Source organism: Mobula hypostoma, chromosome 22, assembly GCF_963921235.1.
Source record: "Mobula hypostoma chromosome 22, sMobHyp1.1, whole genome shotgun sequence".
In the NCBI taxonomy this organism is placed as follows: domain Eukaryota; kingdom Metazoa; phylum Chordata; class Chondrichthyes; order Myliobatiformes; family Myliobatidae; genus Mobula; species Mobula hypostoma.
In genome coordinates this window covers 26,727,939-26,753,744 of record NC_086118.1, presented here as the reverse complement: position 1 = coordinate 26,753,744, position 25,806 = coordinate 26,727,939, and the positions used below count along the sequence as shown (strand labels likewise).

The following is a 25,806-nucleotide window of genomic DNA, read 5'->3' as shown; positions in this document are numbered from 1 at the left end:
GCTTCTACTTTTTATGCTGTTGTGAAGGGAACTTGCTCAAAGTACCATCAGTACAGTGTTATAGTCTTGTTTCTATGTATCTTTACAAAATCATTAGTTGTTCATGTGACATCATTGAATTTACAATTTAATTTGAAGAAATACTGCAGTTTGCATTTTCAGCTGTTAATTACTTAAAATCGTCATCATTAATCTCCTAAATCCTCCATATATTTAATTCATAACTTATGCGTTTGCAAGGGAGTGTTCATAATGATTCTTTTGTTATGCCTGGCTTATTCAAATTATCTGCTTCACAGAACATTTGTTTCTGATGTGCTTGAACTACGACACTCCCAGCCTATAAATTTAAGATACGAAATGTGATTATAATTAGTTGGTGTGTCATTCAGCAACCAATTTGGGAGAAATAATATGGACACAGCAATGTTATATGCCTTGCAAAAGTAAATTTTATTCTAATCACAAAACTAAATTTGCAGGTTCAAAATTTCCTGGAGTATTTCTGTAAAGCAATGGAATGAGTACAGGATTCTTCCAGCTTTACATACAGAAAATCAGTTGTAACTGATTTATGCCAGTGTTACCTCAGAATAAACATAAAACCAGGAGCTGGTTGTAACAGTCGACCCCACAATCTGTTCTGCCAAAACAATCATGACTAATCCAATCTTGGCTTCAATGCTACTTTCACACTCTCTCCCCATCTCTTATACCTTATAGTCTTCCTGTCTTTGCTTTAAATAAAATCCATGACTTCATCTCCACAGTACAGCTGTCTGCTGGAGACTTCCAAAAAGACACAAGGTTCTGACTGAGAGAGTAAATCCTTCCTCATCCTGTCTAAAAGGGTGATCCAATATTCTGAAGCTCTAGATAACCCCGCTCAAATATTTTCTACACATGCACCCTTCCAATCCCCTCAATCTTAAAAAATGTATCAAAACTTCTCTATGTTTATATTCACAACCCTTGCAATAAAGATAAGCATTTTATGACCTTTGCAATTACCTTATGTGTTTGCATGCTTTTTGTGTCTCTTTTATTAGAAGCCCTAGGTGCCTTTGTACCAGAAGATTTTATGGTATCACTTCATTAACCAATATTTTATTTTTACATTCTTCCCTTTAAAGCAGATAATGTCACAGTTCCCACACTATACTCCATCTGCCAACTTCTTGCCCACTCACTCAACCTATCCATATCTTTTTGTCCTTTTAGGGAGAACACACCCCTCATACTACAACACATCCTGCCCCCAATTTATCTCCTTAATGAAGTCTTGAATCATTCATCTGAATTTTGGTGCAAGATTCTGGTCTTTCAGATCTAAATTTTGGAAGTTACTGAGAGAACAGTGCTTGATAAAAAGATTGGCAAAGGAAGAAGCAAAATTATAAACAAGTATGAAAGCAGTACTTAAAATTAAACCATGACAGTAGGTCAAAGAGACAAAGTTCATGGAGCAAAGCCAGATCCTTTTACCCTTATCTTCTACTCTACTCTTTCCCATGGGTTTTGAGATGATTTTAGTTCCTCCCTCTCTCCCATCAGACAGAAGATACAAAAGCCTGAAAGCAGGTAGCACCAAGCTCAAGGACAACATTTATTCCACTATTATAAAACTATTGAATGATTTCCTTATACAATAAGATGGAGTCTTGACCTCTTAATCTATCTCATTATGACCTTGCACCTTATTATCTACCAGCACTGCACCTGCCTTGTATCAGTAACATTTTACTCTGTACTCTCAAATCACATTACCTTGTACTACCTCAATGTGCTATTGTAATGAATTGGTCTGTATGGACAGTATGCAAGACAAGTTTTTCACTGTACCTTGGTACATGTGACAATTATAAGCTAATTTATCAATTTAGGAACATGATTTTCCATTTTATCAAACTGTGTTCTATCAGAATGAGACTTTCATACTACCATTGCAGTTAGAAGATGTTATAAAATTACATCCTTGCATGTGATAGGAAGAAATATAATCCTAATTTATGTAATAGACTATTATATAAGAACTGACAGCTAGTTATTTCAATGGGAAATTACATGCTGTTTTGTGGAAAGATAATACTCACTATATGTAAGGATTACTTACAGTCAAAAGTTAAGTCAAGTTTATCGTCATTTAACTATAACAAAAACAAAATGATATTAATGAACTATTATTTCAACAATGTAATGCTACAATTTATTTTTATTTTAAGATTGGGTATTGGGAAGTATTTGATGGATCAGTTATCAGAGAGCTGGATGGCTCCTTATCTGGTTCCATCAATGGAATGGACATCACAGCAAACGGTGACTTCTTTGTAACTGGTAAGAAAAATCCTAAATATCCATGAAATAATTATCTGGCAATTTTAATCATGGGATAATGTAACCAGGCGGTTTAGAGTGTTTCCTAAATTTCCACGTTAATAATTTTCAACTTCTCATGATATTTTCTGTTTCTTTTAAAATTTTTAGTTATATTTCATGTATGATTTTGGCTTTTATTAGCAATTAGGATTGAATTGAATTTATTTAAATCTTACATCCGTCCCACAACGTGAGAGAGTAAAAATCTTTGCATTATGACTCCATCGCAGTGTACAGACATGTGAATTTATAAGTCTATTGGTTTGTAGAAAGAAGCTGTCCCATAGTATGTTGGTCCTGGCTTAATGCTTCGGTACCGTATCCCAGATGGAAGCAGCTGAAACAGGTTCTGGTTGAGGTGACTGGTGTCCCTGATGATCTTCTTAGGCCCTCTTTATGCACCTGTTGCTGTAAATGTCCTCAACGGAGGGAAGTTCACATCCACAGATGAGCTGGGCTGTCCATACCACTCTCTGCAGTTAGTTTTGAAATATAGTTCTTCAACCAGTTCTTACTGGTGGAAGTTGTCAGTCCCCATAGCCTTTGCAACCTCCAATATTTTTATCTGTTTCTTGATATCATGTGGAGTGAATCACATTTGCTCAAGTCTGGCTTCTGTAATGATGGCGACCTCAAGACAAAGCCAAGATTGTCTGTCCACTTGACAGTTCTGCCTGTATATGATTGCAAATGCTTTATTCTTTTCTTTAACACTTAGGTAATGTAGGATGTCATTCAGACTGAAACTGTTCTGACTGAGGCAGTTATGAATTAAATTTCACTGATTTGCACCAAGATTATTTCTCAATAAATTTATTTTAATAATATTAAATATCAGTCTTGGAATATGCATGCATTTATACATTAGTGCAATCAATATATATAGTATCTTAAAATAATATATAAAATTACAACCACAATATGTGGAGAAAATTCCAACTCTCTATGATATACAATCAGTGGCCACGTTATTGGGTATCTCCTGTTCCTAATAAAGTGGCCACTGAGTGTATGTTCATATTCTGCTGCTGCTGCTATAGCCCATTCACTTAAGGTTTAATGTGCTGTGCATTCAGAAATGCACTTCTACACACGTTGTAACATGTGGCTATTTGAGTTACTGTTGCTTTCCTGTCAACAAGAACCAGTCTGGCCTTTCCCTTCTAACCTCCTCTCACATCAACAAGGCTTTTTCGCCCACAGAACTGTCACTTACTGGATGTTTTTTATAACTTTTTCTTACTATCTTCTGTAAGTTCAAGAGATTGCTGTGTATGAAAATCCCAGGAGATCAGTCTCTGAGATACTCAACCCAACCCATCTGCCACCAAATATCATTCCACGGTCAAAGCCACTTAGAACACATTTCTTCCCCATTCTGATGTTTCATCTGAATAATAACTGAACCTCTCTTCTCCATGGATTGTCACCTCATCGCGGTGGAGAAACCTGTGTGGTCCTGAGATCCCGAGAGCAATATTGTCTGGAGCTATGCTCCTGGTAGGGTCACCCATGGTGGTAAGGTCGAGGGTGAGGTCCCTGACAAAGAACAATCCAACAAGACCTCAACGGTGGAACAGGCGGACGAAATTACTTCAAACTCAACGGCTGTGAAGGCGGATGAACAAATCCATCAGCTCCAATCATTGTGGTTTCCATGCCATTGGAATCAGTTGATTGAATTGTGAAGTATCGTGTGCTTCTTGGAGTGCAACATCAAGTACACATTAAACAAATATACGCACAGGCGTCTTTGCTCTGTACGGAATGAAGACCATCATCCTCTACCTCGAGGGATAGCCATGACGAACTGAACCTCTTGACCATGTCTGCATGATTTTATACATTGAGTTGCTGCCACATAATTTGCTGATTAGATACTTACATTAATGTGCGGGTGTACAAGGGTAGCTAATAAGTTTTAACACATTGGACTAATGTCAGTTCTAGGGGCTCAAATTTTCATTGCTCTAATTCAGTAATTGTAGAAATATCTTGTTGATTTACATTGGTGAAAGTCAGGAGCATGCTGGATGTTCAAGTGTCTCCAATGTTCTTCCTCTGGACCCAGCATTCAATCTAGAGGTTTTCGTAGCAACATAGAAGATAGCAACAGGAGTAGACTATGTGGTCCTTCAGATCTGCTCAATTGTTCAATGTGATCATGGCTGATCATCTGTCTCAATACCAAATTCCTAATATCTCCTCGTACCCTTTTCTGTCTTTAACATCCAGAAATTGATCTAATCTCTTAGATATATTTGGTGATTTGATCTCTCCAGACCTCTTACAGAATTCATCGAATTCACCACGGATTCCTCAGTCACTCATCCTGTAACCTGTGACTCTGAGTCCTTATTTGAGACAACAGAAAATGGAAGACATCCTCTTCACGTCCAGTCTACCTGGGCCTGGCAGAACTTTGTACTCTTCAATTAGATCCTCTCTTGTACTTCTAAACACAAAAAATACAGAAAGTTGATCTAATCTCTCTTCATATGGTAGTCCCACCATCTCAGAGTGAACCTTTATTACACATTATTTATGGAAAGTATATTCTTTCTTAGAGAAGGAGACCAAAATTGCCCAGGTGTGGTAAAAAAAAAATAAAGATACTACATGATTGTAGCAGGTGATCCTTGCTCCATACTCAAACCAACATACCATTTTCCTTTTTAACTATTTGCTGCATTTGCATGTTTTGTTTTGTGAATAGTGTACAAGAACACCAAAAATTTCTTTGGATATCAGCACAACCTACTGTAAGGCTATTTTAATATCACACCAACTTTCTATTTTCCCTTGCAAAGTGAACAACCTCATACTAATACATGTTTATGGTATTTACCATAACTTGCCTAATCATTCAATCTGTTTGGATTGCTTTGAAGCCTCTTTACATCCTACAGACAGTTTGCATTGAGCTGAGAGCCAGAACCTGCCATTTACTGTTCTTCGCTTTAAGCCAGCCATTGATAATGCATCCAGTCTGGCTTGAATCATCTGAATGGGGTCATCCGCCATTTTTATTTCATTGTGTGGTAATGTTCTAAATTCATTAGCAGCAAATATTACAATGTTTGTAATATTTTGCTCATCAGACTTCATTCTATAACAATCCAATCCAGCGGGTATCTGTAACTTTAGAGCAATTGGCATTTTGTTCAAGTAATAATGCATTGTAAAATGAATTGATACCAACATGTTATACCAACATGTCTCCTGCCCCACTAGAGGCCCAAATATACTTGACCACTGCTACACAGCAGCCAAGGATGCCTACCGTTCCGTCCCACGACCTCACTTCGGAAGATCGGACCATCAGGCCGTACTCCTCCTCCTGGCTTACAAACAGAAACTAAAGTGGGAGGTCCCGGTGTCAAAAGTGGTGTCGTGTTGGATGGAGGAAACGGATGAAGTCCTCCGTGACTGCTTTGAATCGGTGGACTGGTTAGTATTCAAGGACTCGGCAGCTAACCTCGATGAGTATGCCTCAGTTGTCACGGACTTTATCTGGAAATGCATGGAGGACTGCGTGTCTCGCAAGACGATCCAGGCATTGTCTAACCGGAAACCTTGGATGAATTATGAGGTCAAGTCCCTTTTGAAGGCTAGAGCTGCAGCTTTTAGGTCTGGGGATACCAGTTGCTACACAGAATCCAGGCGTGAACTCCAGAAAGCCATTAAGGGCGCCAAGAGGCAATATTGAGCCAAGTTGGAAGCCCAGCCTAACCAGAGGGATGCCAGTAGACTATGGCAGGGTCTAAATGAGGTCACTGGGCGCAAAGAAAAGGCTGGGAATATCAATAACTGTGGCGCTTCTCTTCCTGATGAACTTAACGTATTCTACGCAAGATTCGAACAGAAGAGGAGCGTCCCGCTCCCTCCGGATGAACCGGACCTGGTGGCATCGAGATTCATCGTCACCGAGGAGGACATTAGAAGGACCTTCCTGAAGATAAATCCAAGGAAGGCGATGGGCCCAGATGTTCTCCGGGCCTGTGCAAGCGAGCTAGCTGGAGTGTTTGCTGACATCTTCAACTGCTCCTTGCTTCAGTATAAGATTTAAGAAGGCAACGATAATCCCAGTGCCGAAGAAGAGCAAGGTGGCATGCCTGAATGACTATCCACCTGTGGCTTTAACATCAATTGCTATGAAGTGCTTCGAGAGATTGGTTATGGCACACATCAACCACAGCCCACCGTTTGACCTTGACGCTTTGCAATTCACCTACCAGAGCAACAGGTCAATGGCAGATGCCATCTCTCTGACCCTACATTCCTCCTTAGAACACCTGGAGAATAAAGACGCATATGTAAGGCTCCTTTTCATTGACCACAGCTCTGCCTTTAATACCATCATTACAAATAAACTGATTCCTAAGCTCCGGAACCTGGGCCTTAGCACTCAGATCTGCAGCTGGATCTTCAACTTCCTTACAGACAGGACCCAGGCTGTAAAAATAGGGGACAAGCTCTCCTCTACAATCATTCTGAGCACCGGTGCCCCACAAGGCTCTGTACTCAGCCCCTTGCTATACTCACTGTACACCCATGATTGTGTAGCCAAGTTTCCATCAAACTCAATATATGTTTGCTGATGACACCACAATTGTAGGCCGTATCTCGGGTAATGATGAGTTTGAGTACAGAGAGGAAATTAAGAACCTGGTGGCATGGTGCGAAGACAATAACCTATCCCTCAACATCAGCAAGACGAAGGAATTGGTTGTTGACTTCAGAAGGAGTAGCGGACCGCAAAACCCAAATTACATTGGTGGTGCGCAAGTGGAACAGGTCAAAAGCTTTAAGTTCCTCGGGGTCAATATCACAAATGACCTGACTTGGTCCAACCAAGCAGAGTCCACTGCCAAGAAGGCCCACCAGCACCTTTACTTCCTGAGAAAACTAAAGAAATTTGGCCTGTCCCCTAAAACCCTCCCTAATTTTTATAGATGCACCGTAGAAAGCATTCTTCTAGGGTGCATCATAACCTGGTATGGAAGTTGTCCTGACCAAGACTGGAAGAAGCTGCAGAAGATCATGAGCACAGCCCAGCACATCACACAAACCAATCTTCCGTCCTTGGACTCACTTTACACCGCACACTGTTGGAGCAGTGCTGCCAGGATAATCAAGGACACGACCCACCCAGCCAACACACTTTTCGTCCCTCTTCCCTCCGGAAGAAGGCTCAGGAGCTTGAAGACTCATATGGCCAGATTTGGGAACAGCTTCTTTCCAACTGTGAACGGATCCTGACCTGGATCTGGGCCCTACCCTCCAAATATCCGGACCTGCCTCTCGGTTTTTTTGCACTACCTTACTTTCCCTTTTCTATTTTGTATTTATGATTTATAATTTAAATTTTTAATATTTCTATGGATTTGTACTCCAGGGAGTGCGAAGCGCAGAATCAAATATCGCTGTGATGATTGTACACTCTAGTATCAATTGTTTGGCGACAATAAAGTAACCTATGATGTGCTTATATAGATGTTTCTTTCAAATATCCTTTTACTCAATATTCTTTCAACCTCACAGTCTAGAACCTCAGTCCCTAAAGAGAAATATAAACTATTAGATAACACAGGCAAGCCTACTTCTATTTGCTTTGATGGTCAGCATGGTTATCTCACTCCGCATTTCCAGCTATGTTCTTATTTGAAGGCTGGTAACCTTTTCTATGTAACTCTCTAATCGCCTAGATGAAACTCAAAAATGTCTAGGAATTCTACACTCCTGCTCACTGCTTGTTACTGCATGACATAAAAATTTGGAGCTACGTTGCTACTTTTCCTTTATTTCGTTTCTCATTTACATATTGAATTAATAATCATCCACTGAAGAAATATCCCCTTAAAATGACTACAAGGGCTTATAATGTGAAAATATTATTGTCGTGGGATAAATTAACAGTTCTATTATTAAAAGTCTTGTGTGTTTTTTTTTAAAACCTAAATTTGCTAATATTCAGCGTGCTTTAAAATTGTTACAATATATTTATAGTTTTATGCAATTTTATAACACTCATTATATTGTTGAATCTCAATCTGTTTAAATCAGGAGGTGAAGATAAATTGATTAAATTGTGGGGATACAATGAAGGTGAAGTTACACATATTGGAATAGGCCACAGCGGTAACATTCAACGTATTAAGATCTCTCCCAATTCGAAACACATAGTAAGTGTTAGTTCAGATGGAGCCATTCTGCGATGGAGATATCCTTATACAGACTAGTGCACAGCACACTTTATGACAAGTGTCAATATTATTTCAAAATGTTAGCTCATTTTCAAATATCAAACAGACAGTGATAACTTTTCAAGAAAATTGTACTCTGTATTTCAGGGAAATAACTTCTATTAACTGTTCTTGCAGAACATCATCTTCCTTTAGAAATTAATTATAATTCTATACCTTGGTCATTTAATGCTGAAGTTGTAATGTTGGAGTAATTGGAGTAATCTCCTACCCAAAAGATGCTAAGTAAATGACATGAAAGTTAAATTGTTAAAATGTATATTGAGATACAACTTGGAAAGTAATTAATCTTTTCTTTAATAACTTGTGATTATATGTTATGAACTAGATTTCTTGTTGCTGTGTATTAGCTTTTCAGTAGGATATTCAACAGCTGGTATCTTGATGTAGCTATGATTTTGAATGATCTCTCATTTTTATTACCATGCAATTTATGGAAGAAATAAAATAAAATTTGACATAATTATATTTGCTATTTTTAAATAATAACTTTTAAAAACATCATTTTATATATAAATAATTGGAAAATGTGGAAAATGTTTCCTCTGTATTGTATGTAATTAAACTTGTTATAAAATGAATTTATGATGTTTCAACACCAAGAAAATTTATCTTTATGCAATTATTGCTTTCCCATAGTCTCAGGGTGAAATAGAGCAAATACTGGAACAAAATAGCAAATAACTTTTTTTAATGGCTTGTATTGATCTGTGACCTGGAAATCTCAATTACCACTGGCTAAAGTGATTTGGTTCATTAAATTACAATAATTGATCGGCCTATTCAAGTTTACTTCAGGATGGATGAGCTGCCGAGCACCCAAAAATGCCAAAATAAGAAAATGGGAAAAAAAAATTAACCAGGCCTACAAACCATCAGCAGCAGGAAATGCAACTTGCATATGACCTCAGCTTTAGCATAACTGTCATATTAGCAATAACAGCTATAGTTAATGTTGGTGTATGTTTAGTAAGTATACATATTAAGAAACTCAAGGCTTTTAAACCAGGAAATGGCACCAATTACTAAATAACCTCAAAATAATGAGTCAGCTTATCAGTACTGAGAAGGGAAGAAATTTCTCTCCCAGAGGTTAATAAATCTGCAATTCTCTACCCAAATTGGTTGAGGAGGCTCAGTCATTTTTTATATTCGGAACAGCAAGTAATATTTTTTTTGGATATTAAGGGAATCAAAGTATTTCAGATTAGTACAGGAAAGAGGCACTGAAGGAAATTATCATCCCTGATCTTGATTAGTGATGGAGCAGAAACAAGGGAGTGAATAGCCTAGTTCTGCTTTTATTTCTGATGTTCTTAAGTCTTCATTTACTCTGCCTCTGTGAAATATGAATGTTATTTTCTCAACATAAACTCATGAGGGGCTGGCCAAGATTACTTATGTCTATTTCATTAATCTCCAGCTGCTTAATCGTATAACGTAATATAATGAGAACTCAAAAAGATACTCTATCCAAGACTGTAGACAGAATTGCAAATTATAAACTCAGGATGTTTTAACCTTCTTTACTTTTTATTATTTTCATTTGCAAGGTATGTCAATGTTTTTAATACCCTTGTGTTTCCTTGATCCATATATGTTTTTATACTTACTAATATAGGAATAATTAAAATGCTCTCTCAATTGTACAGGGGGTGATTGATAAGTTCATGACCTAAGAGAGAAGGAGATGAGTTATACGGCTGTCATTACATGCACGTGCAGGTCAACTCTTTGAGTGATTATGCAGAAAGTTTGAAGTTAATAACGCATCTCCGTCTACATTAGGCCACGAACTTATCAATCACCCCTGCTGTGGACCACTTTCTGGAGGTCCAAGACGTCGACTTCTACAAAGAAAGGATCCGTATACTCCACAAACGCTGGACTAAGTGTGTAAATGTAGGAGGGGACTATGTTGAAAAATAAATGTGCTAGGTTTTCTAAAATTGACTCCTTCTACCTTAGGCCACAAACTTATCAATCATTCCTCGTATATTATTGACTGATTCAATATGTGAATTTGACCTGTCAAATGTAGCTTTTATGTGCAGATCCATGAAGTATTGTTTGCATGGCCATAATGTCCTTAGTACATTTTAGGAAATTCTTTTTTGAGATTTGTTATTTGAGGCATAATGTCCATTTCTAATTTTGAGATATCTGTGAATTATTACAAATCTTTGAAATATGAGTGCTATTGCACGAACACGCGATAGATTCCTCTGCCAAGAAATCAGAACTGTTTCCAAATCACCTATAAAAACAACAAAAATTATCTTTTAGCGTTATTTCTATTATGAAATTGGACAGAGCACAGTATCATTTACCCTGATGCAGGTTTCGTTTGTCCATTGAATGTTCCACACCTCAGATTCAAATTAATTTATTTATCACAAAGTACTATACATTGAAACATAGAATGAAGTGTGTTGTTTATGTTAATAACCAACTCAACTTGAGGATGTGTGGGGTCAGCCAACAAGTGTGGCTACACATTCTGGCACTCGATTAGCTTGCCCACAACGTAGAGCAGAACGACACAAATCATCAGCAGCAACAACAACAAGCCCCTTTCCCACCCTCACACACACCCATTCACACACACACACACACACACACAGGCCACTTCCAGGCCTCTGACCACCAGTCCTTGGCCCCAGACTCTTAGACCACAGACACTGGGCCTCCAACCTCCACACCCTGTAGGTGTTGGGCCTCTGACTTTCAGACACGGTGACTTCAGTCTTCTACTTTTGGGCTTCAACCTCTGGTATTGGCTCTAGTACATACCAGTCATAGAATTTTGAACTCCAGGCCTTGCCCTCCAGACTCGCAAGAACCTCCAACCCCAGGATTTGCTGACTGGGCTGGGCCACTGACCCTCATGTTTCCTAGCTACATGAACCTCTGATCCCAGGACTCTCCGACCTGGGGTAATCACTAGCCCTCACTCACAGGGTCTTTGACCAGGGGCATTGCTGGTCTTCCTCTTCAGCGACTGAAATCCTGACCCCCCCCCCCAACCCCAGTGATTGCTGGCCTTTGACTGTGAGTGCTCCAACTTGGATTCCAACCACTATAAAACTATAAGACTGGATCAAATTAGGTCATTTGGCCCACTGAGTCTGGTCCACCATTCAATCTTGGCTGATTGTGCCCCTGACCTCTAACTCCTCTATGAACCTAAAAAAGCCACAACCTCGATGGACATCGCAGCTCAGCACCATCTTGAACAGAAGATAATGCCGTTAAAGTGAACAGTTCATTTCATTTATTTAACAACTTTGGAATGGTAGATTGTGATGTTTTACCTTTGTAGTTAAGTATTAACTTTGAATATGCATTAAGAATACCTAAAATTCATTTTCTAGACATTATTTTTCAAATGTAATGCTACAAAGTGAAAACAAGCACACTAAGCAATGAAAAGTATGAAAAAATATATTAAAATATTATGATATATTCATTTTGCTTATCAAGTGCTAAGACTCAGCTAAGCTATTTCTTTGCTAGAGGCATATCCCTGTCATAAATAAGGTTGTTTCACTACACACATTACCATGAGATGTGATTTATTTTAATCAGAGTGCCAATACTTCCACAATATTTTAACAGTGTATCACTGTAGGTTAAAATTCAATGACTGGATATTTTATTTCTCAAAAATAACAAGAAATGTGGTTTGCCTGAATTCAGTATAAATGTAAAAATATCTAGGAATATTTTAATAACCTGCTTAGTAAACAGATATGCAATCTGATGGGTGGCTAAATTAACTCAACCTAGTATACACCTAAATTTTATTTCTAACAAGAAAGCTTGTTTCCAGTTATAAAGTCAATTACTGCTGTGGTACATTTCCAATGGGAATGTTTAATTTTTTTTTCCCTCAAGCAGCTTGTACCCTGCCTTAAGTAGTTAGGAAATACTATAAAAGCATATTACTTTGTTTGGTTTATACTCAGATAAATATTTTATAGAGATCTCTAGCATTTGATTCAATAGAAATTGCAAGAAATATACAAATTATGCTCTTGCTGTTGGGATACTTCAAGATGGATGATTGCCATCATTTTCTTGATTCACTATTAAAATATATTTTGTGTTACAGAACAAAAATCTGACTGTAAACTGTTCCATTATCAGAATGGCAACATTCACAGGTGTTGTGAGCCCATTATCATAACAAATTCTTGCAATTTGATTTAGCACTGAGCAGACAATGATTGTTCCCTTCAGAAATATTAATCTTAGTAAAATTCTGGTTGTATAATGATTTTATGATGTGGAGGCCAAGCTCAGAATAACATCTAATATTGCAGATTCAAACAGAATTCCTTCATGTAATGTTAATTAAGTACATCCTTATTTGTTTTGAACACTACTGTCAGTGGATATGTGCAACAAATTGTAGAGTAAATTTTAGGAGATGAGGGTTGTGGCATGGAATTTCACCAAGTAAGAATGTGTATTGGTTAGTCTCAAGCCTGGCTGTGAAAGGAGGAGGATTGAGCAAACCCATCTAGTAAAAACTCAGAGCTACAGAGATGCCAACAGAAGCTCCAAAGACTGCAGCCCTAGGAGATGAAGGTCATCAGAAGATGGGCTACATCTGGGGATAACGTGAAAGACTGGCACGGGACAGGGGACTTTGGTGAGCTGTTGTTCCAAGATTCAAGTATATTTATTATCAAAGAATGAATAAATTACACAACTTTGAGATTTGCTTGCTCACAGTTAGCCACAAAGCAAGAAACCTGAAAGAACCCAATTAACAAAAAAGAAGAATACAAAATAAAAGATGCACAAGGGAAGGGGGAGAAAACACAAATCATGCAAATATTTGAAGCAAGCAACAACATTCCGAACCAAATTGAGTTCTCAGATCCGAACTCCAGAGCAGGCCCAAAGCCTCGCTTATCCGTTCATCAGAAAAGTTGGCACAGAGCACAGCAGCAGGGGCAGTCTTCATAGCATCAGAACCATGGAGAGAGGAGTGACCATTACGGAGAACGAGCAAAATTGGCTCTCACCTCAGATCTCGACACACTGTCTTTTCAATTTATCTGGGCCAGTTTTTAAATTGACCGAACAACAGAACAGCGAAAGTCTCCGGCAGCCTGGAGAGAGGAGTGAACATCGCAGAGAGTGAGCGAAATTGGCTCTCGCCTCTGATCTGGGCTGGCATTTAAGTTGTCTAAACAGCGAATTGTACCTCGCACTAAGGCCCAGCTGCAGTGAAAGGCTCTGGGCCTAGACCACGCTGCCCAGTGACTCACTCCAGGCCCAGATTTCGTCACCCAGCCCAAAGCCATTCTCAAGCTCTTCAAATCAGCTCAGCGCCCAACTTCGCAATCGGGCCAGTTGTATGGGCACCGAATCTCCTCTGCTTGACGGGTCCTGACTTCTCCTCTCAGTATGCTGAGCGATTCAACCTCACACCTGAGCCAGTTGTATGGGCATCAGAACTCCATCTGCAATGATTCTTCAACACACCATCTTGGCTCATCCCCTCAACTTGCTTCACTATTGCTTGCCCCTTTACTGTTTGCAGTGATAATTTAACACAATCTACAAAAAAGGTATTTTTATTGATGGTTTTAGTCGAATTTCTTAGCTTTTAACTATCAGAGAGTTGTTGCACGTGTTCAGTAGTGCCATCTTAACCGGAAGTTATAATATTGGCATCCTATGCCCCAGGAGGGGTGATGGGCTAAGAAGAAGAAGAGGAGTGCATATTGAACATGTAAACTAGCATGCTGATTTGTGGCACTCCTTAATTTTTCAGTGTCTATTTTCAATTTACAGACCTTTTACAAAATTATACCTAGAAATTTATCTGTACGAGATCAAAAGTTGCATTGAAAATATGACAAATTAAGTCAATTTTATACTCATTTTCTGGATGCAAGAACACCAGTCATTTACAGTGTATGTTCACTTTGGTCTGAGAGTCTCTTGTTCTCTAGAGCTACTTTTCTGGCATTCCAGCTCATCCAAAAGGCATTAAAAGTGGTACAGTGCTCAGAATTAGTCATTATTCAAACTCAGCTACATGACAGGTACTCACAGAAGAAATGGTTTCCAACTATTCTGCAGGCTGACAAGGAACCTATTTAAAGGGCCAATGCACTAAATTAGCATTCATTATAAGACGAAGTTATTCCGCACGGTCACAGTTTACTCTGCAAGCTGTTGATACTCAGTGCTTCCATCTTCAAAAAATTTGCTGTAATAAAAAGAACTTAGAATGTCCATTTGTCTCGAACTAAAACACTTTTTGCTTACACTCAGTGGCCACTTTATTAGGAACACCTGTACACTGCATGCTAATGTAAATACATAATCAGCCAATTATGTAGCAGCAACTCAATGCATAAAAGCATGCAGTTGTCATCAGGATGTTCAGTTGTTAGTCAGGCTAAACATCAGAATGGGGAAGAAATGTGATCTAAGTGACTTTGACTATAGGATGGTTGTTTGAGCCAGACAGGGTGGTTTGAGTATTTCAGAAACTGCTGATCTCTTGTGATTTTCATGCACAACAGTCTCTGAGTTTACAGAGAATAGTGTGGAAAAAAGAAACATCCAATGAGCCACTGTCTCACCAGAGAGGTCAGAGAAGAACAAGCAGAGTGGTTCACGTCAACAGGAAGATAACAGTATCTTAAATAATCACATGTTATAACAGTGGGGTGCAGAAGAGCATCTCTGAACACATAACACATCGAACCTTGACGTGGATGAGCTACAGCAGCCTTGAACAAACACTCAATGACAACTCTATTAGGTACAGTGGTGCATATGAAATGGGAATGCAACACACATCTACCAAGCACCACAGGCAGAGTACCCCTGTGGCCATTCCCTTCAATAACAATGCCCACCGCTTTGGATACCATTGAGGGGAGACAACATACCTGAGGGGCTGCAGCAACCAGGGCTCTGGCACTGAGTCTGGTGCTGTGGCTCAGGTGCGAATGGGGGAGGAGAGGACTGCAGCAGTGATAAGGGATTCTAGAGTTAAAGGAATAGATATGAGACTCTGTGAATGTGAAAGAGACACTCAGACGGTATGTTGCCTCCCAGGTGCCAGGGTCAGGAATGTCTCACATCATATCCACGGCTGTCTAAAGAGGGAAAGAGAGAGCAGTCAGAGGTTTTGGTACATATTGGCAACAATGACATAGGTAGGAAAAGGGAGGAGGTCCTGAAGAGAGAACTTAAGGAGTTAGGTAGAAAGCTGAAAAGCATGATCTCCAGGGTAGTAATCACCAGCGATGATAGGAATAAAATGATTTGGCAGATGAATGCGTGACTGACAAATGTGCAGGAGTTTCAGATGTCTGGGTTATTAGGTTCGCTTCTATGACCTGTATGAAAGGGGCGAGTCACACTTGAGCCCTAGGGAGACCAAAATCCTTGTGGGCAGGTTTACTTGAGCTGTTGTGGAGGGTTTAAACTAAATTGACAGAGGGATGGGAACCGGAGAGATAGGGCTGAGGATGGGGCAGTTGGTATAAAATGAGATGCAATCTGCAATGAGTCTATCAGGAAGGACAGGCAGATGACAGGGCGAAAGTGGGGTCAGTGGACTCAGTTGCCGTGTACCATGGGAACAAAATCAAAGAGTGATGAATAAAAAATTGAAGGTGTTATATTTGAATGCACGCTGTAGACTGAATAAGGTAGATGATATTGTAGCACAGTCAGAGATTGGCGGGTATGGCATTGTGGGCATCACTGAGTTATAGCTGAAAGAAGATCATAGTTCGGAGCTTAACGTCCAAGGATACTCATTGTATCAAAAGGACATGCAGGGAGGCAGAGCGAGTGGGTGGCTCTGTTGGTAAAAGTGAGATCAAATTCTTAGAAAGCAGTGACATATAATTGGACAACGTTGAATACTTAAGGGTAGAGTTAAGAAACTGCAAGGGTAAAAGACCCTGATGGGAGTTATATACAGACCTCTGAACAGTAGTCAGGATGTGGGCCATAAATTACAGCAAGAGATAGAAAATGCATGTCAAAAGGGCAATGTTATGATAGTCATGGGGGATTTTAATATGCAAGTCGATTGGGAAAATCAGGTGGTGCTAAATCCCAAGTAAGAGAATTTGTAGAATGCCTACTGGATGTCTTTTAAGAGCAGCTTGTTTTTGAGCCCACTAATGGAAAGACTGTTCTGGATCGGGTATTGTGTAAAGAACCAGATTTGATTAGTTTAATAATTCCATTTAATATCAGAGAATGTATACACTATGCAGCCTGAAATTCTTGTTCTTTGCAGACATCCACAAAAACAGAAGAGTGCCCCCACGAATGAGTGCCAGTAAAACATTAGAACCCCAAAATCCCCTACTCCCCCTTCCCATGCACAAGCAGCAGCAAAGCCTCAACCCCCCTCCTCCCCCACTTCCTTCAGCAAAAAAAGCATCAGCACCCTTCACCCACCAAGCAAGCAACTGCAAAGCCCCCAAGAAAAACTATGATCAGCAGGGAAACAAAAACGAATCATTCACCCGACAATTCAATATACCACAGGCTCTCCCTCTGTCCTTAATAAAGGGACGGAGAGGTGTCCCCACCCCGACCCCCTTCACAGCAACCAGGAAGACCAGCAAAGACAAACAACTCAATGATTTACATGATTAAATTCTGCCGTGTCACCTTTTCCCCAATTTAAGAATCAGCAACAAACTCTCACCACCAACAAGGGAAAGAGAGAGTGCATGATTCACTGAGTACAGAACCCCAACAGCTGATCCGCTGTTCCAATGTTCCATTTTCTCCCACAACATTTCAGTCAGAGGCACCAGCATAGAATTGGCTCGTCCCCAAGACCACGAAGCTTCAGAACCCCAAAGAGACGCTCATCTTCTAGGCCATGTCCTTGGAATGTCAGAAAAATGGCCAGTCGATGAGCCATAAAGAACTGATGTTTGGGTGTAGCCAGAACCCCATCCACCTTGAAAAGGAAAAAGAGAAACAATAAAGGTAGAAATTAAGCTGTTTCTGAAGATGAGCTGAACGGAGTCACCATCGTAACCCCGCTAGGGAGCTTAAAGTAAAGTAGCCCTTAGGAGGCAGTGATCATAATAGTCATAGTCATAGTCATACTTTATTGATCCCGGGGGAAATTGGTTTTCGTTACAGTTGCACCATACATAATAAATAGTAATAAAACCATAAATAGTTAAATAGTAATATGTAAATTATGGCAGTAAATTATGAAATAAGTCCAGGACCAGCCTAGTGGCATAGGGTGTCTGATCATCCAAGGGAGGAGTTGTAAAGTTTGATGGCCACAGGCAGGAATGACTTCCTATGACGCTCTGTGCTGCATCTCGGTGGAATGAGTCTCTGGCTGAATGTACTCCTGTGCCCACCCAGTACATTATGTAGTGGATGGGAGACATTGTCCAAGATGGCATGCAACTTAGACAGCATCCTCTTTTCAGACACCACCGTGAGAGAGTCCAGTTCCATCCTCAGAACATCCCCACAATATGATAGACTTCACCCTGCAATTTGAGAAGGAGAAGTTAAAGTCAGATGTACCAGTATTACAGTGGAGTAAAGAGAATTATAGAGCCCCGAGAGAGGAGCTGACAGAAGTTGATTGGAAGGGGGCAGTAGCAGGGATGGCAGTAGAACAGCAATGGCTGGAGTTTCTGGGAAAAATTTGGAAGATGCAGGATATATACATCCAAAAGAAGAAGAAATATTCTAAAGGAAGGATGATACAACCATGGCTGATAAGGGAAGTCAAAAACATAAAAGCAAAAAAGAGGGCATATAATAGAGCAAAAATTAGTATGAGGTTAGCGGATTGGGAAGCTTTTAAAACCTAACAGAGGACAATTTAAAAAGTAATAAAGAAGGAAAAGATGGAATACGAAGGTAAGCTAGCTAATAATATTAAAGAGGATACCAGATGTTTCTTCAGATAGATAAAGTGTAAAAAAGAGATGAGAATGGATATTGGATTGCTGGAAAATGATGCTGAAGAGGTAATAATGGGAGACAAGGAAATGGTGGACAAACTGAATAAGTATTTTGCATCAATCTTCATTGTGGAAGACACTAGCAGTATGCTGGAAGTTTGAGAGTGTCATGGATCAGAAGTGAGTGTAGTTGCTATTACCAAAGAGAAGGTGCTTGGGAAACTGAAAGGTCTGAAGGTAGATGAGTCACCCGGACCAGATGGGCTACACCGTAGGGTTTGAAAGAGGTAGCTGAAGGGATTGTGGAGGCATTAGTAGTGACTTTTCAAGAATCAATGGATTCAGGCATGGTTCCAGAGGACTGGAAAATTACAAATGTTACTCAAGAAGGAAGAGAGGCAGAAGAAAGGAAATTATAGACCCATTAGTCTGACCTCAGTAGGTGGGAAGATATTGGAGTCAACTGCTAAGGATATAGTTTCAGGGTACTTGGAGGCACTTGACAAAACATGCCAAAGTCAGAATGGTTTCCTTAAGGGGAAATCTTGCCTAACAAATCAGTTGGAATTTTTTGAAGAAATAACAAGCAGGACAGTCAAAGGAGAATTGGTGGATGTTATGTACTTGAATTTTCAGAAGGCCTTTGACAAGGTGCCACCCATGAGGCTGCTCAAGAAGGTAAAAGGCTATTGTATTACAGGAAAGATACTAACATGGATAGAGCATTGGCTGATTAGTTCAACCTGGATCGACAGTGTTTGGACCCAGGTCAGTGTGTTCGGCCCCAAATCAGCGTATTTGACCTGGGTCAGTGCATTTGGACCCGTGTCAGCATGTTTGGTCCTGGATTGATGGCATTCTGACTCGGGTCGATGGTTACGCTCTATGGAAGGGCTGAGTTCATGTGGCTGTTTTCATCGTATGCAGACGAAAAGACGTTTCCCCTATTCTGAGATTTTTGTGATTACTGGACTGTACTCTGTTTTGGTTTCCTGCTTTCTTTCTTGTGGCCAGTTGGTGGGTGGGTGATCTGTTAACTTTTGGTGGTGGGTGCTACTGCCGCTGTTCTTTTCTGAAGTGGGGGTGTCGGGCATCAGGGATTGTTGTGTGTAGCTGGCTGCTGATTGTTATTTTGGCTGCTTTTTTTGCTGTAAGGGAGGGGAGTATTTTGGGATCTGTGAGTTTTGTTTCTTCTTTTTCATGCATGGGGGGGAGTTGACATCTTTTCTTTCATCAACATCCATGGTCTTTCTATATTTCATGACTATCTGGAGTAGACAATTTTCAGAATTGTATTGTACATGCATACTCTGATGATAAAATGAACCTTTGAACCTTTAATTGGCAGGAGGCAAAGTGTGGGAATAAATGGAGCCTTTTCTGGTTGGCTGCTGGTGATTAATGGTGTTCTACATTGGCCTGTGTTGGGACCGCTTTTTACATTATACGTCAATGATTTGGATGTCAGAATTATTGGCATTGTGGCTAAGTTTGCCGATGATATGAAGCTAGGTAGAAGGACAGGTAGTTTTGAGGAAGCAGAGAGGCTACCAAAGGACTTAGACAGATTGGGAGAATATGTTAAGAAGTGGCTGATGGAATACAGTGTCAGGAAGTGTATGGTCATGCACTTCTGTAGAAGAAATAAAAATGTAGACTATTTTCTAAATGGACAGAAAATTCAAACTTTGAGATGCAAAGGGACTTGGGTGTCCTTGGGCAGGATTCCCTAAAGGTTAATTTGCAGTTTGAGTCAGTCGTGAGGAAGGCAAATGTAATGTTAGTATTCATTTCGACAGGACTAAAATATAAAAGCAAGAATGTGATATTGAGGCTTTATAAAGCACTAGTGAGGCCTCACTTGTGTATTTTGAGCTGTTTTTGGCCCATTATCTAAGAGAGGATCTGTTGACATTGGAGAGGTTTCAAAGGAGATTCTTGAAAATAATTGTGGGATTAAAAGGCCTATCATATGATGAGCATTTGATGGCTCTGGGCCTGTACTCACTGGAATTCAAAAGGCGGTGGGGAGGGGATCTCATTGAAACCTATCGAAGGTTGAAAGCTCTCTATAGAACGGATGTAAAGAGGATGTGTCCTATGGTGGGGGAGTCTAAGACCAGAGGACACAGCCTCAGAATAGAGGGATGTCCATTTAGAACTGAGATGAGGAGGAATTTTTTTGCTAGAGAGTGGTGAATCCATGGAATTCGATGCCGCAAGTGGCTGTGGAGACCAAGTCATTGGGTATATTTCAGTCAGAGGTTGATAGATTCTAGATTAGTCAGGGCATGAAGGGATACGGGGAGAAGGCAGGCGATTGAGGCTGAGAGGGAAATGGATCAGTCATGATGAAATAGCAGAGCAGACTTGATGGGCCTAATTCAGCTCCTGTATCTTATGGTCTTACTGCTATTACTAGGGAGAAGGTGTTTGGGACACTGAAAGATCACCTGGACCAGATGGACTGCACCTTAGGGTTCGGAAAGAGTTTACTGGGGTGATTCTGGAGACATTAGTAATGATCTTTCCAGAATCACTAGATTCTGTCATGGTTCCAGAGAAATGGAAAATTGCAAATGTCACTCCACTCTTTAAGAAGGAAGGAAGGCAGAAGAAAGGCAATTATTGGCCAGTTAACCTAATTTAAGTAATCTGAAAGATGTTGGAGTCTATTAATTACTAGGGATGAGGTTTCAGGGTACCTGGAGGCACATGATAAATTCGGCCAAAGTGGACATAGTTTTCTAAAGGGTAAATCTTACCTGACAAATCTGATGGAATTATTTGAGGAAATAACAAGCAGAACAGACAAAGGAGAATCGGTGGATGCCGTGTACTTAGATTTTCAGATGGCCTTTGCCAAGGTGCCACACAGGAGGCTGCTTAACAAGATAAGAGCCCATGGTATTACAGGAAAGATACGAGCATGGATAGAAGAATAGCTGATTTGCAGGAAGCAATGAGTGAAAATAAAGGGAGCCTTTTCTGATTGGCTGCTGGTGACTAGTGGTGCTCCACAGACGTCAGTGCTGGGACCGCTTTTTTTACGCTATATGTCAATGACTTGGAAGATGGAATTGATGGCTTTGTGGCCAAGTTTGCAGACAATACAAAAATAGGTGGAGGGTCGGGTAGCATTGAGGAAGCAGGGAGGCTGCAGAAGGTATTAGACCAATTAGGACGATGGGCATAGAGTGGCAGATTGATAGATAGATAGATAGATATCCTTTATTGATCCCAAGGGAAATTGGGTTTCGTTACAGCCGCACCAACCAAGAGCAGAGCATAAATATAGCAATACAAGAACCACAAACAATCAAACAACAATATGTAAACTATGCCAGATGGAAATAAGTCCAGGACCAGCCTATTGGCTCAGGGTGTCTGACCCTCCACGGGAGGAGCTGCAAAGTTCGATGGCCACAGGCAGGAACAACCTCCCATGACGCCCAGTGTTGTATCTTGGTGGAATATGGCCGGAGTCCAACAGCAAAAAGTTCTATATCCGGTCTACAAACACGTTCCTTGATCGTAATATGACCAGGATTGCACCATCCGTTGTTAACCGGAACAGCAAGCCCCCAACTCCTTTACGCTTACCGCTGTCAGTGCACTTCCGGTCAGCCGGAACGGTCTGGAAGCCATCCATGGAAAAGTTTTGATCGGGTATGTCCTTGTGCAGCCCCGTTTCAGTAAAGCACATAACACTGCACTCCTGAAATGTTCTCTGACTCCTGGCTAGCGCCGTCAACTCGTCCATTGAACGCACCGAACTCCTCTTCTCCATAAGTCTCTATTGTCTCGACCCGGTCCTCTTTCCTTGCCTTTGTGATCCCCCTCTGCACCCTCTGTGTGTTTTCCTCCAGATTTCAGCAGGGGTGTACGCCGCTCTGTTCGCTAAACCGGCCGGCATAAGCGCAATTGGCTGGTCCCTGGAATAAACAATGTGACCATACTGCTGCCCCGCTAATTAGACGTGTCTGAATGTAACTATTTCCAGCGCTAAAAACCCAAATAAAACTCTCTCCACCAGCATGTTAGAGAGGGTGCAGCTTCAACGTATTACCGTGAAAAAAAATACAACAAATAATGTAAGTTAAAAAAGTAAGAAAACTAGTCAGAATGGCTGTAACAGGCTGCATGCACGACCGGCGCATGCACACTATTGAATATGGTGTTGGGAAGTGTATGGTCATGCACTTTAGTAGAAGGAACAAAAGCATAGACTATTTTCTAAATGGACAGAAAATTGAAAACTGGGAGTCCTCTTGCACGATTCCCTAAAGATTAATTTGCAAGTTGAGTCTGTGGTGAGGAAGGCAAATGCAATGTTAGTATTTGTTTCTAGAGGACTAGAATATAAGAGTAAGGATGTAATGCTGGAATATCACTTGGAGTATTGTGAGCAGTTTCGGGCCCTTCATCTAAAAGAGGATGTGCTGACATTGGAGAGCGTTCACGAGGTTCACGAAAATGATTTCAGGAATGAAATGGTTAATGTATGAGGAGCGTTTGATGGCTCTGGGACTATACTCACTGGAATTTTGAAGAGTGAGGGGCGATCTCATGGAAACCTATTAAATGTTGAAAGTCCTGGATATAGTGGATGTGAAGAGCATGTTTCCTATCGTAGGGGATTCTAGCAGCAGAGGGCACAGCCTCAGAATAGAGGGACTTCCATTTAAAATGGAAACAAGGAGGAATTTCTTTAGCCAGAGGGTGGTTAATCTGTGGAATTTGTTGCCACCGGCAGTTGTGGAAGCCAGATCATTGGGTGTATTTAAAGCAGAGGTTTCTAGGTTCTTGATTACTCAGGGCATGACAGGTTATGGGGAGAAAGCAGGAGAATGGGGTTGAGAGGGCAAATAGATTAGCCTTGATGAAATAGCAGAGAGACTTGATGGGCCAAATGGCCTTATTATGCTCCTATCCCTTAAGGTCTTATGGCATCTACAGGACCACTTTCATTGTAGCACAGAAAGGCTCAGCATCTTATCCTCCTGGCCTTCATGGGGATTCCTGGCATCAGAAACCCTAGAGTGTTAGCCAGCAGCAGAGATGACCATGAGAAACCGAGGAAGTGGACAAAGAAATGTGAAGATCCAATCTCATCACATGTTCAACAACAAGAGCCCTACGTCATACTCTCTCAGCATCCTGTGAGACTATGTTCAATTGAAGAAACATTCTCATAACCCTTTTCACATTATCCTTTTCCAACACATTTATTCTCATATCGCACACACATTCTGGGCCTTTCAATCCAACAGAGTTCTATGAATACAATAAATTCCTGTTGCCTACATTTAACCATGCTTCAAATACATCATTCACAAACAAGAGAAAATCTGCAGATGCTGGAAATCCAAGCAACACACACAAAAAAATCTAGAAAAAGAGTACAGTCAACGTTTTGGGGCGAAGGGTCCCCCCAAAGTGTTTCGGCCCAAAACATCGACAGTACTCTTTTCCTAAATGCTGCCTGGCCTGCTGAGCTCCTCCACCATTCTGTGTGGGTTGTTCAGATATACCATGCATGATTTTAAGGAAGTTACCTGTCTTAAAGTGAAGCAGACACATTGACAGAAATAGTCGGCAGAAGCGACCACTTCAAATCTGATTCTCGGCAAAGTGTCACACTAGGAGCTCTCAAATGTCTCTTAGTCACCGTTGAACAGCTTTGCTTATTGTGTACATGCCTTCAGCTTTCAAACGTAACTCATCTGCATCTTGATGAAATCTGAGGCTGAGTACCTTCATAACAAGCATCTCTTTACATTTGTAAATCTCGTATATCAAATGGCCCACTTAAGAAAATACAGTCAAGTACACTTATGAGTATTTTGGAGCAGAACAATACAAAACACCAGAGCTACTCAACCAAAGGAGATAGCAATCTGCAACCTCGTTTTGATTCATTGGAATACCTAGGTAGCAGTTCTAAATATTCACCATTACACCTGTTCAAGATGTACACTCAATAACCCCTTGCTCTCTTTCGAAGATGCAGCTAAACTTCTAACAATGCAACTTATCAGCCTATACATTTAAAGACCTACCTTCATTATATATGTACAGTCAATGCAGGACTTTCCGTCGAGTCTTAGTACTTCAATCCATCTCCACCTTTCCATGATTCTTCAAACATCGGTAACTTTAATGGCAGCTTTCGAGCAGAATGTTTTGGCATGTCGGTAATTGCTGTTTTGAGACCATCTTCACATTCCCAAAGGCATTTAACTCAATGGCTACTGGGATTGTACTTATCATGGTATCGCTCCGTTCTGCTCTAGAATTTCTCGAGAAAACTTACCTATATTGTAAGCCACTTTTATTTCTAAAATATAATTATCATGCAATGATAGCATGTCAATTTAATAATAATAGGCCGTCATGGTGACACTGATCCTTTAATACTAACCTGGATAACTCTAAAAGGCTCAGCACTCGGGTAGTCCTCATCCAGTGAGCTGACTGTCTTTTCCTCTGAGTGACTGTCGTAGTCAAAGGGTCAGTCGCACTATGTGGAAGCACTGACCAATGGGCACCCTTCCATATTAGTTATTGCACTTGGTCCAAATTTTATATACCTAAGTGATTCAAGTGTACATCTCAACACTTCGTAGATGTTGTCACTGACCCAGATTTATCCCCCCTCTTAAGCAGTGCATTCTAATTATTTACTTCTATTTGAGCACAACAATCCCCCCTCATACTCTCTGTAAGCATTTTCCCTCTTATCCTAAATTTGCATCCTTTAGTTTTATTTATCCCTGATATCGATAAAAGATGGCTACAGCCTGCCCTATCTACACCTCTCATAATTTATACACCACACTTAAAACCTCCTCCAATCCAAGAAGAATTGACTTACTTTCTTTAGCCTCTTCTCATCATTGAACCGCTCCATCCCAGGCAGTATCGTGATGAACTGCCTTTGCGCCCTCCCAATTGTTGTCATACCCTCTTGCATGGTGACCTGAATTGTGCACAGTACTCCAGCTGAGAACTAACCAAGGTTTTATAAAATTGAGGTACGACCTACTTCTGCATTCAGTGTCCCAACTAATGAAGGTGAGTGTCACACTTTCTTTCCCAACCACGCTGCCACCTTCAAGGATCTATGGTCTTGTACTTCAAGGTCCCTCTGTTCCTCAGAAATCCCTAAGATCAAAGAAATACAGATTGGTCCAGTAGAAATATTGCCCACA

The 25,806-nt window shown here is 40.5% G+C and overlaps 1 protein-coding gene across 1 annotated transcript in view; it reads left to right on the top strand.

Moving 5' to 3' along the window:
* The window catches only part of cfap52 (cilia and flagella associated protein 52), an 81,103-nt gene extending 72,047 nt beyond the window's left edge, over positions 1–9,056 (top strand). The window contains exons 13-14 of the mRNA XM_063030773.1: positions 2,223–2,334; positions 8,443–9,056. Coding sequence (XP_062886843.1) covers positions 2,223–2,334; positions 8,443–8,618 — 288 coding nt within the window. The 3' untranslated portion in view covers positions 8,619–9,056. The remainder of the gene's footprint in view (positions 1–2,222; positions 2,335–8,442) is intronic.
* The last annotated feature ends 16,750 nt before the right edge of the window (positions 9,057–25,806 follow it).